The sequence below is a fragment of the Melospiza melodia genome, chromosome 4, assembly GCF_035770615.1.
Source record: "Melospiza melodia melodia isolate bMelMel2 chromosome 4, bMelMel2.pri, whole genome shotgun sequence".
Lineage (NCBI taxonomy): Eukaryota > Metazoa > Chordata > Aves > Passeriformes > Passerellidae > Melospiza > Melospiza melodia.
This window is the reverse complement of record NC_086197.1, coordinates 60,203,232-60,220,441: the sequence shown is the minus strand read 5'-3', so window position 1 is coordinate 60,220,441 and position 17,210 is coordinate 60,203,232. Positions and strand designations below refer to the sequence as shown.

The following is a 17,210-nucleotide window of genomic DNA, read 5'->3' as shown; positions in this document are numbered from 1 at the left end:
TCAATCAGTCTGATTACTGGAATTCCCTGGGGGAAAGCAGCCTTCAGAGGAATTAAAAACATAGTGTAGCAGCACAAATAGTTTTCTTGCCTGTTGCATAATAGGGTGACTTGCTTGGTTATTCCATGGTTGGTCCTTCCCATGCTGAAAGAAGTATTTGGAAACAATCGTCTAGACTACACTTAATGGCCTGATCTTTTTTTTTGAAATCATGTTTCCAAGTGAGGGAAGAAACCAAATTAAGGTGAGCATTGGGAATTTCCTAATCATCTCGTACTCTGAAAAAAAGGTTTGCTGTTTATGTGAAGACAGGAGGCATGATTTTGCAATTACAGCATATGATAAAGGCTCCAGAAATCTTGAGTTTTTAGTTCCACCACAGACCTGTCTACCATTCCCTCCTCTCCCTCCCCTCTCCTTTTTTAAAATTGGTCTAGGAGGACCTTGGAGTCTTGTGAGGAAGGAATCACATTGTCTGATGTTGCAGAATATCAGGACCCATTGGTTTTGTTCTGCAACACACCTAGATTTCCTGCCACGAACAACAGTAGGGTGAATCTAGAATCAGACCATTGTGTGGGTGGGGATGCAGGAACTTCATGTGCTGTATAAATAAAGATATTTAGTGTTAGTATTGCTTCAGACAGAAAATGTCTACAGTGTTCATAAACTACCCTTTGCTTTGGGAAATGGGACTGACACCAGATATTAAAACCTGAAGCTCATGACTTTATCACTCGTGGTTTGGTTTGCTTTTCAGCTCACCAAGCAATACTTTCCTGCTCTAAATACAGCTTACACTAAAAATCAGTGCTGCTATTGCAGCTGCAGTGACAGCCCCTGCTTTGAATGAGATATTCCATGTGCAAAGTAGCAATTCCACATAGCACAGCTCAAGGCTCACTGAAGCTAAGGAGGACTGCTGGCTTGGCTGATGCATGCTTCGTGCTGCTTAATTTGGGCTGACACCATAACATCTGACCCAGTGGTGCTTTATTGCTGGTGTAGGGTTGCTGTGTTCCAGCTCCAGTTGCTGGATCAACATTTGCTGTTGGTCTGCTGAGTGGTGCCTGTGTATTCACGCAGTTGGGGTGTTCCTTCCGCTATTTCTAGGAGCAAGCAAACACAGAGGTGTGGAGGAAAGAGGATGCTGGTTGTTTATCCCCAGAACTCATCGTGTTTCCAAGAGCTGTATTTGTGTTGGTTTGTCTGGAACTTGCACCAACGAGGTCACAAGGTTGGAAACACTTGTTTCACATTTTGTAGATAGTTGTCGAGTTTCAGGAGTTTCACCCTGCTGCTGCTCAGGGTGGCATGGAGTTACAGCTTGCTGTGCTAGTGAGCCCTGCTGTGCTGTCAGCAGGGGGGATACCCAAAGGAAGCTGTGCTGCCCTGTGGTCACAGCACAAACTTGGAGACTGATGGAAGGGTCCCAGTCAGCTAACAACCTAGCCTTATAGGACATTCTTGGACAAAAATATATGAAGAAACCCCAGCTAATGAAGGAATAAACTAAATAAGTATGTGTTTCTGTCACTGTCTTTTCTGGAACAGTCTTGCCTTATATACTTGCTATTGCAAGTGAGTTTTGGGGTTGTTTCTGTGTCAAAAGCTTTTTTTCATGGGAGATGTGGTACAGCTAGAGTAATGAGTCACCTTCTACACCTGGTAATGCAGGCTCTGTGCTGAGTGAGTTTTTACCTGGGAATTCAAATTTTCATGGTAGTCTCAAAAAGCCCCCAGCAAAACAACCCTTCAACACCACCAGTTAGAGCAGGAGGATGGTTGTAGGTAGATAATTAAAAATTAAAAATTGTGTCATGTTAATTATATAGTCTGGCTAGGTATATGCTTCTGTAATATAAAAAAAATAATACTTTGAAGGAGGAAATTACGGAGATGGCTATTTTTGCATTGGTAAAGAGAGCAGCAGTCTGAAAACAGCTGGGGGCTGATTTGGCAGCAAAATCTTAACCCAGCAGCCATCATGCTTGCCATCTGCTCAGACAAAGCACACGTGAAACAAGGCTGACTCCCGAGTTGTCACCAAGCCGGTGTGTGGTACATACACACACTGTTCTTGTCAGTGACTGGAGGGTCCCAAACCTGCTCAGAGCCCTGCCCATCAATGCCATTGGAAAATCAGTGGCCTCAGCACCTTTTTCTTACCAGCTGCACCCATTTATGATGCTCTCTCCATGCAGGGGAAGCCCCTGCAGCTTTTGGCTGCTCTGGTCCTGTCCTTGCTCACCAAAATGCTTTCCTCCCTCCTTCTCAAACATGTGGAGGCAGTGGGAATTAACACTGGGAAGTGCAGAGCCAACTGGCAGGAGGAAAGCCTGACAAGCTGTGCATCTACACTGGGATTCAGGGTTTGATTTATACAACTGAAACCCTGAAAAGAGGTTTGAAAAAATACAGCTCAAGAGAAAAATTCAAGCTGACCTCTTGCCACACAGCTGGAATCTGTGCTACGTGAAACAGAGGTACCAGGTCTCTGCTACCTTCCACACAAAATGACAGTATTAACTGGACCCTTATTTAGGAAATTTTAAATTTAAAATATGGCTCTGAACCTTACTGGGCCAAAACAAAACAAAACAAAAAAGCAACCAAACAAAACAAACCAGTAAAAGCTCCCTCTTGGTGGAAAATTTTTGTGGGTTTTTTCTAACAGAAGCTGAGGAAGGCATTATTCTCTGTGTCACTCTCCTTCCTGCTCAAAAAATGGGGGAAGGAGAGAAAAAGTTGGAAAAGGAAGAGAAAAAGAAAAAAACAAATGGGTTTTTTAAAAGTAGGAGGGGATTTTTGTCATGGAAAAACTTGCAACATAGCTTTGACAGACAAGTCCACCTATCCAGCAGGAGGGCTGCATGCCTGCCCGGCATGGGTTGGGGAACAGACCAGCTGCCTTTCTCTGGTGGGCAGATGTGGTGGTAGCACATTGTCCCAGCTCCAGAATCCTCCAACAATTGCAAAATGAGGCAGGGAGGAGAAGAGAGTTTGAGAAGGTGGCAGAAGGTGGGAATAGACTAAGTCAGTGCTAAGAGTAAGAGGCCAAAAGGAATCTACATTGTGAACTGTCCTGGAAAAACTCACTTTGTGTAATTGCAGACATCAGAATTTGATTCAAAGGTATGTTTTTCCATATTAAACCCAATGCCTTAAAATTCCATGTGAAGCAGCTGGTAGAGGTGAGGGGCAGATACTTACCTGTTTGTTTCCATAACATTTCAGCCTTTCTAGCTCAAATAGCAAATGACCCCTTTGGTTGTCTGCTCCCTTTTTTATCTGTACCTTAGTGGATTTCCATATTCCAGTATGCTCAGTTCCTTACTCAAGATTACTTGGGACAATCTATTATTTACCCTTCTGGGACCTGGTCAATTAAGTCTTTGATTAAAACTGGAGAGCAGAAGCAGGGCTCCATCAGCATCTGAAGATGGGCACCTTTCAAAGCTGTGGTCATGAGTAGGAAATCCAGGAGATGAGCTGCTGGGCTGTTGGCTCCTCTGGTGCTCTTCCTTTTTCACCTGTGTAGGCCCAGCTCTTTGGAGTTATTTGAGCATAATCCTGGCAAGCTCTGTGTACATAACCTAATACATACAAAGCCTTTTTCACAGCCCACACCTGAGACTGCAGACTCCCCTCCCTAAGTGTTTGTGTTTAGCAGAACATCTCCCCTCCCAGTCACATGGGGAGCATGCAGACAGTACAGTGTGGAAGCCATAAAAGACTGTAGTTCGCATACAAGAAAGGCTAGGAGGCTGATGGTTCAGGGTTCCTGGAAAGCCTGGGATGCTGTATAAATGAGGTCATATCTAAAACATCTTCAAATATGTTTCTAAAGCAAATGTTGCACAATTAAATTAAGGCTGCAGAGGAATAAAATTTGAGATGGATTTGTTTTTCTGTTGAGCAGCACAAAAATGTTATATATAATGATTCCCACAGAAAAATGTGGACTTCAAAATTAAAGCCCCAGCTGTGTTGTCAGTCAAAGAAAGTATTTTGGATTGGGACATACAGAGCTGTAGACCACTGTGTAAAACCTGAGGAGTTCTCACCTTCTCTTTCTAGCAGAGTTATGTATTTTCCTGGGCTTTCTGGTTTGGTCTAATGTGGACATTCATGCAGTAATTATCTTTTTTCTCAAGGTCAGAGACTGATAACCACTAGAGCTGTGCTGCAGATTGCTTCAGCTGCCTCCTGCTGTCCCTGCATGTAGCTCTGATCTTACTTGATAGATATTCTCAAGCTGTGTTCCTTAGGGTCTTTAAAAGAGTATTGTGTGGGTTTACAGAGCTACAATTTTTTTTTCAGTTGTGTCTCTGAGACATTTCTCTATGTTGCTTGAAATTCCTTCACCAAGCTTTTGTTCAGCTGTTCCAAACAGACTTGCTCCCTGTAAAATCTGTGCTCCTGCCTTACTTACAGACACAGGCATCTTTGGTTGACTGAGTTTCTCTACTTTCATGTGGAAATACTTGCATGACACAAAGAACCATATTAAAAATGACTTCAACTTTCCTTGCTTGTTTTACAGAGGGGGTCTGTTGAGTCTCTTTGTCAAATGCTTTAGACCTGGATTGTATAAAAAGGAGATGTGGCTTCTTGAGGTAATCTAAGGATATTTGTCCCAAGTCTCACAATCTGCCTGCACAGAGCTTCCTGAAAACAGTAAGGCTTTTTAAAGTTTTCAGCTTGACTATTCCCATTTACTTGGCAATTTTGACATGAAAACCTTTATACCTGTATAAATGCCAAGATGCCTCAAGCAAGGATTTTCATGGGGTGCCTGAAGTTCTCAAATGTCTCAAATACAGTATAAATATCAGTATGTAATGCCTAGTGAATAGCATGTCTTGAAAAGACTGAGTTGTAGCAGTACCTTCATGTTCTTGTCAACCTCTTCAGAGTAGATAAGAAGCCCCCATTTTCAGTCAACAAGACTGAATAAAGATACTTAAATAGGTCAGTCTTGTGGCTTTAGCATTCAACTCCCAGGCTCTGTAACAGACTTAGAAAGCTTGAATCTCCTGAGATCAGAGAACACCAAAGAATTGCAGCCAAATTTTCATGTCTTCCGCACTTGGTGCTTGTAAACTTGCACATGAACCCTCTGTCATTAGGATATTTCCATACACTAAAGTGCAAATGGAAGGCCCAGTTAGGTGGGTAGGCACTATGTGGCTTCTACACAGCACAGCTGGGTTTTCATATGCTGAGGGAGGAAGGAAGGAAGGAAGGAAGGAAGGAAGGAAGGAAGGAAGGAAGGAAGGAAGGAAGGAAGGAAGGAAGGAAGGAAGGAAGGAAGGAAGGAAGGAAGGAAGGAAGGAAGGAAGGAAGGAAGGAAGGAAGGAAGGAAGGAAGGAAGGAAGGAAGGAAGGAAGGAAGGAAGGAAGGAAGGAAGGAAGGAAGGAAGGAAGGAAGGAAGGAAGGAAGGTTGGTTGTTTAGAGTTGTGGTGGTAACATTATGGAAAAAGGCATCTTGATTTCTTTGTTTCTGAGTTTGTAGAACTTAAAAGATGTTTGCTTAAGCAAAGAAAAAATCCATTTTTAAAATTTGCTTTCCATTGTTACCTCTAAGAGGTTCCTGTGATGTCAGTTGTCAAGGAAATGACAGCCCTGCTGTCTTGTTTGTGGCAGGATTTCAGGTTTAGTTCCTTCAGGGACACAAACATCACCTGTATTTCTGCATGTCTGGGACAGAAGAGATTTGTCTAGTATTTAATTCTGCCTTTTTGTTTTGTTTCAGCCTTTCTTAGATTAGACATAGCTGTGCAAAAATCCCAAACCAAGTAAAACAAATCTTTTATGGTCTGCTGATCTTCCAGCCTTTTCATTCTGGTGTTAAAACATTTTTATTTCTGATTTGTTAGGTACAAAAGCCAAAATGATTGACATTTCAATTCTGGATCAAAGTCTGGCAGCTAGTAGACTACAGAACTATGAGGGAAAATGTTCTCTATGCATGAGACATGAAAATTAATTGTTTAAGCAAAATATTTTTTCAGATGTTTAGGTTTTGCATATGAATCATCCCACTAATACTAGCATAAATCTTCTACAAATAGCCTAAGTAATGCAAATATTTGCCAATACCTTGTTTAACTTTGAACTTACTTCAGTTCCTTTGGCAAAGTGCTGTTCCTGAGTGAGTAGAAAAGTAATTGGGTCCTCAGCCCTCGAGTGCATGGTTGCAGCTGTGAGTCATCTCCTTACTTTCTATGCTGTCTTGGGATCTCTAATGACTGCAGAGGATCAGCGTGCTGTGTCACCCGGCACCAGCATGTCACAGGGCAGCCACGAGCCCTGCAGCTGAGCACATGCTGCAGGGTGTTATGTCACTGCTGACTCAAGGGGGGAAAGAAGTGCTCATCCAGTCCCTGCTGGCATAAAGCGCTCTCTGAGTTAGGACCTCGCTTTCGGAAATTAGCCATGCTCCCCTTTTCACCCTTTTCATACCAGGGTCAAGTGACAGATCCATGACCTGAATTTGTAGAAATGAAATTTTAAAAAAGGAATGAATTTGACTTGCTTGTATCTAAGACTTTCATATAGTCTAATTAAGATTTGGAAAAATTAGTGGGATTTGTGTGTACATAGATACATACATACATACTGTACACATATCTATATCTATATATATACATGTATGTATGTGCACACACACAAATACATTCTAACATTTGCTTTACAGAGAACTGAAAGTCTTGTGGCTGTGACCTTCTAAAATTACAGCCCTATTAGATAGCTAAAATTGCTGTTGGACAGTATGGATCTGTTGAAACCAGCCATGAGATTCCAAATTGATTTCTTGCGTATCTTCAACTGACTTGGCACTTGAGAGCACTAGTTGTGATGCCAAGCCTCCCATTCATCTGAAAATGGAGAGAAGCAGGTGATGCCACCTCAAGCCCTCCTTCCTGACACTCGTGGAAAGCACTGTCTTCTGACTCAGGCTGTTGAACTGCATTTGGCAAGCCAGGCATAGCAACTGATCATAGCTGAGCATTGTATTTTAATACTACTACCTTTTTTTCCCGTGGATTTTGAAATGTTAAAAAGCCTACTGAAGTTCATAAGCATTTAGAGCACTGATACAAAAAATGGAAGAAAAAAAGAAACCAGCAGGGATTTACGTCTGTGTTGCTTATGGCATTTCGTGGAGTCTTTTACACCTATGCAAAATGTCTTTAAAAAGACACTAAACAAACCTGTTGCACTTTGTGTATTTGTTTTGCATGGATGTGATTAAATAAAATGCCAAGCAGTGGAGGATTCAGCAGAATGATAGTACTGTTTTAGCTTGCTCTGCGTGGCTTTTTCTATTAATACATGTTTGTGGTCAGAAAGGAACGCAGTCTCACTTCACTATAATATGTGCAGTATTAATTTTGGTTTGACACCTGCCAGGCAAAGATCCTCACCAGCCAAAGGCATTCTTCACAACCAAGCTCCATCTGTTGTGCAGATCTTTGATATTTCTAGTGACTTGAGCCAAAGCAAAAAGAAGAGCCAACTTGAAGGAAAAAAAAATCTTGAGGAGAAATGAATAGTTCTATCAAGGCTAAATATAATGGCTTATTGTCACATTTGGTTTAAGTCCTGTGAGGGAAACATGTGTGATTAGTTTTGTTTTAGAAGAAAACAGTCCTTCATACTAGCAGTGTCATTGTTGTTGTTGCATGAAAGGAGTATTGATAGCTGAAGTTCAAACACATGATTTTATTGCTGAAATGTTGTAGTCTTTAGAAAGATTTCTTGATAAAAGTTGCTGGTAAAAAAAGTTTACTCCCTTATTTTTACTCAGCAGATTGAAAGCCTAGGGAATCTTTGATTCTTGTGTGCAAAGGAGCAGCAGGATTAACACTTGCCTCAGCTCTTTGAAAGACAACTCAGGCTTTTTGAAATAAGCTTTCAAGTATTATCTGTCAAAAGAAGATAGCTTCCAATCCCTTGACAAAAGTTGCATGATGATTTTGTCACCTCACTGACAAAACAATCATTAATTGCTCCAGTTAGCTTTGTTTTTCACTTAGAGTGGGTGAATTAATCTGTCAGAGCTGCCCAACCCACAAGGGTAAACATTTGCCTCCTATGATACCATGAGACATCTACAACAAATATGAATGTGTTTTATGATCATCACAACTTCATACAATCACCTGCAGATCATTTATTTTTATTTGTGATAGCGTGGAGAAGAAACAACTTGACTAAGAAATTATGGCTCTGTGGGCTTCAGATCTGTAATTAGCGGTTGAAAGTTCTGTATTATCAAGCACCATTCAATTCACTAGGAACTGCAGAGCATTGAAAACTATATAGAAATGCAGTGACATACTTCAGAATTTGATTTTTTCAGCATTGTTTGTAAGGTTGTCTGTTGCTGTAACTGCTGGCCTGTAAAACAAAACCTCTCATCTCTACTCTTTCAGACTAGCAAGTGTCTTTGTGCTGTCTAGTAGTTCCTGAAAGCTTGAATGTTCCACAGAACCTAACCATTCAGTAGGTATTTCTTTTTTCCCTTAGTGTATTGCTGCATGCTGAACTTGTTCATGCATTTATATCAAAGGTACACTGCAAAGATGCCATCATTAGCTGTGGTTTCAGTGCTCATGCATATTTCTCACTTATGTATGACAATATAGAAGTTAATAGGAAATATTAAGCAAATTTTACTTCTACTTCAGTGTCTAGAGCAACATCAAATGCAAAGTATAAAGCCACAGTATGATTAAATCTAATCTTGACTGTAATGTAGGGTCATCCTGCCTGAAAAGAGAGTAAACGTTGTATTGTGTTGTTTCTGCTTACTTCGCATAGGTGCTCTTTTCCTTGCTTGCATCTGCAGCTGCCACTTATTTATGAAATTTATTATTTGATCTCACAGTATATAGTAGTAGAGAAATACTGTGTGACATTGTAATTAATTTCTTTTCATGGAAGACAAAATAACATCCACACTATTAACTGCTGAAACTTCCTCCCTGCTCTTTCCAGTAAAATGTGAACAAAGATGTGAAAACCGGATCTCTTTCAGTTCCTTAAAGATGGGGATTGTTCCCTATGGCTTGAAAAGGATGGAAATTGAAAAGAGAATTAATTCATTTACAGACTTCTCTGACAATCTGTTTAATATAGATTGTACTGAAGATTATCAGTATAGCAGAGATCTGTAGAGGTACAAAACCTGTAGGAGAGATTAAAACATGTTTAAGATAACTATGTAGCTACTGAAACCGAATAGTGGGAATACAACTGAAAACTTTTGTCATGAAATCTGAATGTTTATGTTTCAGTTTTTAGCAGTCTGCTTCCACATCTGCAGCTACTAGGCAGTCCTTAGCAAGTGATAAAGAATACATGAATTAGCTGCTGGTACTGAGCCAAAATAGAAACATTTGTGTTCTTGAATTGCCTGTAGATTTACAAAATTTTATGCTGTTTTTCTTCCCCTAATACCCAAAATCTACTTAATGTCACAAAGTGTGGTGTTTTAGAGCTCACAGAGGAGAAGAGCTGCCAACAAATGAAGCTATATGTACTTTTTAATTACACCACCAGTGCAGAGTCCCAGCAAGCTTTTAGCAGGAAGGAGCTGAATTTGGTACCTCGGGTGGATTGTGCTTCACTTCAGGGAAGTGCCATAGATTTGGTTACCAAAGGATAATGGTCACAGTTTATTCTGCATATTGGCTGTCATATGTATGGTAGATTCCAGTTTTTTGAAAATAAGACAGAGAACTTAGTATCTTTTAATTCAAGTCATAAAAACCAGTACAATGAGGAAGAATGCAGTCAGTCTTAAAAATGTATTTCATATTTGCTTTCATTTTGATTTGTGCCTTTCGTAATTTAATTAAGATACTTGGAAATGTAAATTACCATGACAGAAGTATGCTTAAGTGTGTTTTATGATCACTAATTGACAGAAGTTGGTTTTATTAATGTAAATTTTGTATATAATGTTTGCATTCATCAGAAGTTACCAAGTTACAGAGACTGTGAAGCACGACTACTCAAACAAACATAAAATTCTCCTGTCTGGCACTCCAGTCATTTATGGCTACAGGCTAGCTTATGAATTTGAATGTGATATAGGAAGAGGACAGGCATTTGCCTGCAGTTTCACCTGTTAATATAGTGTTGGGCAAGTACAGCTGAACAAAAAAGCAGCAGAGCAACTGTTCTAATGGAGACCTACTGTAACCTCCCATCTTCTTTTCTAATGAATCAAGCCAAGCCATCCCCTGCAGTTACCCAAGAATTTCTCTTTATTCCATCCTTCTCACCAGGATCTCCACCATAATCTTGTGGTTTACTTCAATCATCTGTAGCACTTACTGGGATCCCTCAAATGCTTCTTTGCTGTCCCTTTGATCCAGCATCTCTGGCAGCTCAGGGCAGTTGCAGCTTCTAGAAGTCTCCATTCTCCCCATTAGTGGGAACATTACATAGTGTCCTTCAGTTCAGGTTCTGCAACCCCACCTTGCTGCTCATGACAGTCTGTCCCAACCTCATCTGCCAAGGGGCAGATCTTATCTTTCTTCGTGACACACTCTCACTGTCTTGCTCACTCCAAGGGGATTTTACTCTAAGGCAATTGTACCTGTTTATGTGCACGTTGTTTACTGTTGTGACATTCAGTCAGTGAATAATTTCTGTAACATAGCACGGCTGCCAAAACACACAGCACACAGCCTTGGCAACCGTGCCCATTCTGTACCCAGTGCTGGCTCTATGGCTCAGGCTAGTTGAATAAGTGGGCTGGAGGGAAGCAGAACCTCACACTACATTCATTATTAGGGATGTTTTCCTTTAGCCGAAGTGCCCTACATGCTACTGATGGCATGTTAGCCATGATGGTTCTGAGGAGCTTCAGAGTCCCTTTTACCTTAATTTCCTGTAGTAACCAGGGCCATGCACTCTTCTGCTGTGGGGTGTTGTGTGTATGCATGTATCCCCTAGTAGCCTCTGAACCTCTTGTCCAAAATGAAGAAGCCTGTTTGCTGTTGAGTGGAGGAGCAGTTTAATGAGTGTCTTGAGAATAGGTAAGCAGCTGGAGAAGACCTGAAGTCAGCTGTAGGATTCACATCCTGGGGGGGAACTGAGGCTTCTTTGGTTTGCTGCTTGTAGAACCTCTTAATCTAACTTTACCACTTCTCAGGGAAGAACTGTTCTCCAGATGCCAGAAAAGATGATTAAAGAGGGCTCTGAAATGTTTGCTTTGAACTCTTCAGAAATCATGATGAGGATCTGATAGGAGGGTTAAGTGAAGAGCAGTCAGCGTCTTGAGTCCAGATCGTGAAGGATTCCACACACCTAGCAGGGAGATGCTGAGGCCAGATGCATGCCCAAGCAGTTACTCCTCTTTACAGTCCCATTCTAATTATGCAAGGTCTGAAGACCAGACTCTCTGACATGTTTCTGATGTGATTATATAAAAATTAGAGTATTTTCCTAGTATTGTTCCTGCAAAGGGCTCTTGCATGCTTCGTTTCAGCATCCTGCTTGATTCGCAGGAGGGCTTTCTCTCAAGCAGGTGCTGTACTGGAGGCTAGGAAGCATTCTTGACCTTCGCACGAAATCTTTATCTTTTTTCTGTAATGATTTACCCAGAGAAATGGACTGTGTCTGTGCACCTCAGCATTAGAATGTGCAGCTCAGAGATAGCTGGATTCCCCTTTTCTCTTCCAGGGCTCCTTCTGTTTTATCCAACAAGTATGTACATGGTCCTTTAGGTGGATAAGATACAGAGGAAGTGCTGGAAGCAGAGACCAGTCTGCAGAAACACCTTTCCCAACAGACAGATTTATTAGTTATTAGATGAAAGATGGGTCATGATATATCCCTGACTCTTCAGTTGTCTCCTGAACTGCCTGTGGCATTGTTCTTATAGGATTAGGCAGCAACTGACTGAGACTTTTTCAGTACTTTCGATTCAGGTACAATTTCCATCCAAGTCCCTTTTACACAGCAGGGACCAAAAAAACAAAAAGTTGAGTTTGTGTTAAAATCTAATGACTTTGCAGGGGAGAAGTCTCTCTGAAACGCCAGCAAATGCTTTTGGTCATACACAAAGAAGTCACATGTACATGGAGAAGGGTCCTTTAGCTAAAACTGTAAGGCACTTTGTAACCCAGCAGTTCTGAGGGGTCAGCTGGGTACTTCACAGGTCACCCAGAAATGCCTCAGCCCCTTTGGCTGCTGTCTCCTGTGTGGGCCTTATCTTACATCCTCCCATTTGTGCCAAGTGGGACACAGCTGAGGTGAGTTTGTTTTCTGTCCCCCTGATTTTTCCAGTATCTTCTTGGCATCTCCTACTTAAAGATACAGAGGTTCTGAAGAAAAAGAAATGCAAAATGGTGACTGTCTGCCTTTGCCCCACGTGGTTTTTTGTATCTTTGTTATTTGGGTGACTGTTTTGTCTGGTCTATATCTGTGATACTATTTATATCTAGCTCTGTTTCCTGTCCACACTCACCATCACTATTGTAACTCTTGGTTTGTCCAATGGCCTGGAAGTACAGATGTACACACAGGCCACAAGTTGTCAACATCTCCTGGTTTTTAACTGGAACAATTAGGATAAAGCTTAGTGTGGATGAGCTTCCTTCAGCAGCCTTGGGGAGAAGCACATTCCCTCATGCTACAACTTTGACTAGAAGGAGCCACAGGTCTTTCTCTGGGTCAGTTTCAACTTCACAACCAGTGTGGAGAGTGTCCTTCCTGTCTCCAGCCCTATGGAAGGGGAATTTCATGGTCCCAAGAACCAGGTGGCTGGTGGTCCCAGGAGAGCACCAGGCTGTCCCTCTCTCCAGCACAGAGCTGTTGGCTCCTCATTCCTCAGGATCTGAGTGGCTTCAGCACGAGCAGCGAGCCTTCAGCCTCCAAATCTCTGCAGCATGTGGCCCTGGCACCCCGCAGCCTGGACCATGCCCACAGGACGGTGGCTGGACAGAGTCTTTCACTTGTTGCTCTCACTGGGGGCAACAGCAGCACAAATTGCCTTCTCCAGAGCAACCCTCAACACCCTCTGGTGGTGCCCCAAGCACCCACTGCTCCTTCCACATCTTCCCATTTTTACCAGTGCAGTCCTCGTTTTGCTAAGCAGAAGCGCATGCCTGACAGAAGAAAAACTTGACCTTTTTTTTTTTTTTTCAAAAATGAGGTCTCAGTATCCTAAAAGTACCTTTCAAATGCAACTGCAGGATCTGCATAATTGAAACTTTTGCTCTAATCTCATTACCTCCCTCAGGCAGTTCCTGACAAGTGGAGATTATAAATGAGAGTTTGTAGTAAACATAGCTAAAAAAAAGGTATCTTTATTATTTTTGCAATATATTCAAAGCAGTCTGGGCATGAGCACAGAAAACTCATTTCTATTTCACCTCAAATGCCATTATGTTTATTAAATTAGGAGTAGTGTTAATCCTAGAACATATCGAGATCTTTTTTTGATTTTGCATTTATCAAAACTGAAAGATCTCACTAAATATTTCTCTATACCTCTAAATAATATTGCCTGTCATGTAATATTTATCTCCAATTTTCCTCAGTGTTTTGTATCAGAACTGAAAATCAGCTATCACAGAAAATAAAATGGGACTGAAATACCAGTCCTTTGTATTAAATTTAACATTTGGCTTCTGTCCCAGAGTTTTCCACATCCATATTAGAATCAGATGGTAGTGTAAGATGAAAAGATCTCCTGGATGGGTTTTATTCTGATCCTTATTAAAGGGCTGATAACAGACTGAAGGCAAGATAGTTGTTGCAGTAAAAAAGCCTGCTTAATATCAAAGGCTGGATGGAAAAGCTGACATGTATTATTATTAGGCCTTCCTGCCTGATCACATTTCAGAGTCATAAAATCATTCTGCTAGTGGATGTGACGTATGAAAACTTCAGTGTGAGAGCAAAAAGCCCAGGCTGGCAGGTATTGCTGCTGTGGGTGCACAGTAGCTGACCATAAGCCAGAGAAAGGGTTTAATATCAAAAAGTATTGTTGGTGACAGGACAGTGTAGCTATATTTATTTTATTCTCAGCTATTTGCATTCATGAAAGACACTGCCTTGTCCTGACTTGCCTGTGAAACTGGTATCACATCTGGTGTGACAGCATAGGGCAGCCCCACAGGTATTGCTCAGCCTTCTTCAGAAGCTGTGCATCCTCTGCCCTATCCACAAACCAGCACTTGTCCCAGATTCCTTTGGCTGTCTGGGGACAGAAAGATGAAAGAGACCTAAATATTCTTCAGAAAGCAATTTTCTCTTTACTCAAAGCAGCTTTGTATAGTTCTTGTGTATTATTTGGCTGAAATTGTACAAACATTTGCAGGCTCTGGGTCTTCCATGCAAAAACAATTACTTGATAAAATGAAGGAAAGGTGCTTTTTGGAGTTTCTGTTCTGCTGTAGTGGAGACTGTGAGCATGATATTGGAGCTATAAATTTGATTTTGCAAAGCAGCATTTCTGTAGGGAGTCTGCTGCTTCAGACCAACAGGCTATAATCAGCATTTTTCAAGAGGGTATTTTGCCTGTGTTTTGTTGCAGTATCTTCAGCAGGAGAGGTAGAGCAGCAATTGCAGACTGCATTGACTCTGTTTCAGCTTTTGATCACAAAGGCTATCAAAGAACAAATATGCTTTGTAGGTATTCTGCACTGCTTTTCTAAATGCACCTTTTTAAAGGCTGGCATATGGTTTGAACTTATAGGCAGAGAATCATTTTGCTGTCACTGGCTGTTTACAGCATCAACATCAACAGTTGAGCTTGTACCTAATGCTCCTTTTACAATCAGTGGAGAGAAATGTGCACATTTAGAGGAGTTGAGTTAATTATTCTGATTATTTTAGACATCTTCTTTCCAGTGAAAGAGTTTGTATTTTAGAAGAGTCTATTTAACTTCCCAGCAGTAATTAATCCTAGCATATTTAGTTCAGGAGGTGTTACCTGTTGTTAGGTGAGCTGGATCCCACACAGCATGTTTCTGAATACTATTGTATTCTCACTTGACTGCTGACACTTTTTTGTATTAATACTTTTGGGGTTTTATTTTAATTATCAGATTATGCTAGGGAACACATAAAGAGATAAGTTGTGTATGCAAAAAAACTTCATTCAGTCCCTACAAGATTTTTACTGCTGATAATTACAGCTATCTAATGCTTCCTATGAAGGCTGTTTTGGTAGTTGCATTGATCCTGTCCTCCTCAGGTACCAGTTCAATGTGAAGTGTCTCTTTGGATGAAGAGTGCATTCTCTTGGGAACATGGACAATCCTAAGGGACTTAACATCAGGCAAAAATCTCTGAGAAAAAATGGGACCTCCTTGCATTCTCCTGAAAACATCTTCGGAGAGGTCAGATGAGTGGAGCTGTAGCACATGCATGCCTGATTTCAGGAATGTTACAAGCTCTGACGACAAGAACTGAGGGATAAGGAAGCATAATTTGTGTTTGTGAACCGTGTTGATGCCCTGTTCATTTGGGTACACCTGAACCATGCTTATGGCTTAATTCAAATAGAGGAAAAGCCCTCAAGGCTGGTCTCCTCAAGATGAGTTTGCCATGTATGACAGGGCAGAAAGGGTTAAGTGGTGTCTTAGGACAGAATTTCCTGCGAACAGTCCTCTGAAAAAAAAAAAAAAATAGTGTAATACCTATTAACTAAGGAATCAAAGTTATTTCTGAAGTGTATAAATGGAGTCCCAGAATAGGAGTAATAAGGTGTTATTGGTCCCATGTTTGTCACTTGTCACTGTATCATACTGGTGCAAGCACATTGAGGATGATGGCTGCTGGAAACAGGTTCCCTGAAAACCTTTCTTGTTCACTACCCCAAAATTTATAATTACTTTTGGAAGTCTTTGCTTTGGTGTACGGTTCTGATGTCTGGGTTACTGACATTGAAACCCACAAGGCTCCCTAGTATGGTCTACTGAGCATTAGTTTTCCTCTGATTAATCTTCTGATTGATCATGTAATTAGTTTTTCTAGGTAAATATGTATTCTGTTTCTTTAATTAATTAACTCTTTTGCCTCAGCTTTGCTCATGCTTATTCCCTCCTTTGTCAAGGTCTCCCATTAACTCTTGCAGCATTGCCTAGTGACATACATGCTTTTTCTTTCTCTTTTTTTTTTTTTTCCCTCTTTTACAGACTTCCCTGAACTTGCGCCATGCATTTTGAAGATATCACCAACAGATCAGCAGCTGAACAAGCTGGCAAGGAGGCTGGGACCTGAGTGGGAGCATGTAGCTCTGTGCTTGGGTTTGTCCCACACTGACATCTATCGATGCAAAGTCAATCACCCTCACAACCTGCAGTCACAGATTGTAGCTGCATTTGTGCTGTGGAAACAGCGCCTGGGGAAAAAAGCAACAATCCAGAGCCTGCACTCCAGTCTGATGGCGGAGGAAGTGGATCCTTCAGTGATACAGTACATGCTTGAGTGAAGCCATGCCATTTATTCAGAGCCTCCACGGGTTTCGTTCAATTCAGTGAAGAGGATGGAAATGTATGTTGAAGATTGGATGCTTCAAGCTGTAAAAAAAAAATGGGGCTGGGAACTGCGATTTTATTAAGCTTAAACATTCCAGTTTTCTGTGACATCTTGTGAGTTGTAATTCTTTTCATGCCAGATTAATTTTTAGCAGGCATTAAAAAATGGATCACTCTTTCCTGTTCCCTTTTGTGCTATTTCAGTGGGGATATAGGGTGACAAAGTTCTTGCAACAGGCGGGCCTGCAGTGAGTTCAGCAAGGTTTTCGATTTCACTGAGGGAGTAAGACTTGGTTTAAATTATTTTCTGGACTATGTAGGAGCCTTTTTACTGCTGTTTCATGCTACTTCCCTGATATTACAGCAAGAAATGAGACTAATCACCATTACTAATTTAACAATTTTACAACAGTTATTGCAGGTGGCTAATTTCACATTTATAAAAGTTTCAGCATGTAGAGTTTCTTGCTAGTATAGATGGTTGGCACTTTGGTCTGCCTTTGAAAAAGGCCCTAAATGGAAGTAGCAGGAATGTAATGTGCCTGTGAGGGTTTCTGCTGTTATAATTTAATGGGTGTAGGTTTCTGCAGGCAGGCCCTATGTGGATATGCCTTGTCACAGGTGGGAAGTTCTCAAAGACACACAGTAGAAAAGTGACCAGAAGCAGGCAAGAACCAGGTAAACTGTGCAAGAAGC

At 41.2% G+C, this 17,210-nt stretch overlaps 1 protein-coding gene across 2 annotated transcripts in view; it reads left to right on the top strand.

Moving 5' to 3' along the window:
• CRADD (CASP2 and RIPK1 domain containing adaptor with death domain) overlaps positions 1–16,690 on the top strand; it is a 77,659-nt gene extending 60,969 nt beyond the window's left edge. For both annotated transcript variants that reach the window (XM_063154900.1, XM_063154899.1), the window contains exon 3: positions 16,173–16,690. In XM_063154900.1, coding sequence (XP_063010970.1) covers positions 16,173–16,468 — 296 coding nt within the window. In that variant the 3' untranslated portion in view covers positions 16,469–16,690. The remainder of the gene's footprint in view (positions 1–16,172) is intronic.
• The last annotated feature ends 520 nt before the right edge of the window (positions 16,691–17,210 follow it).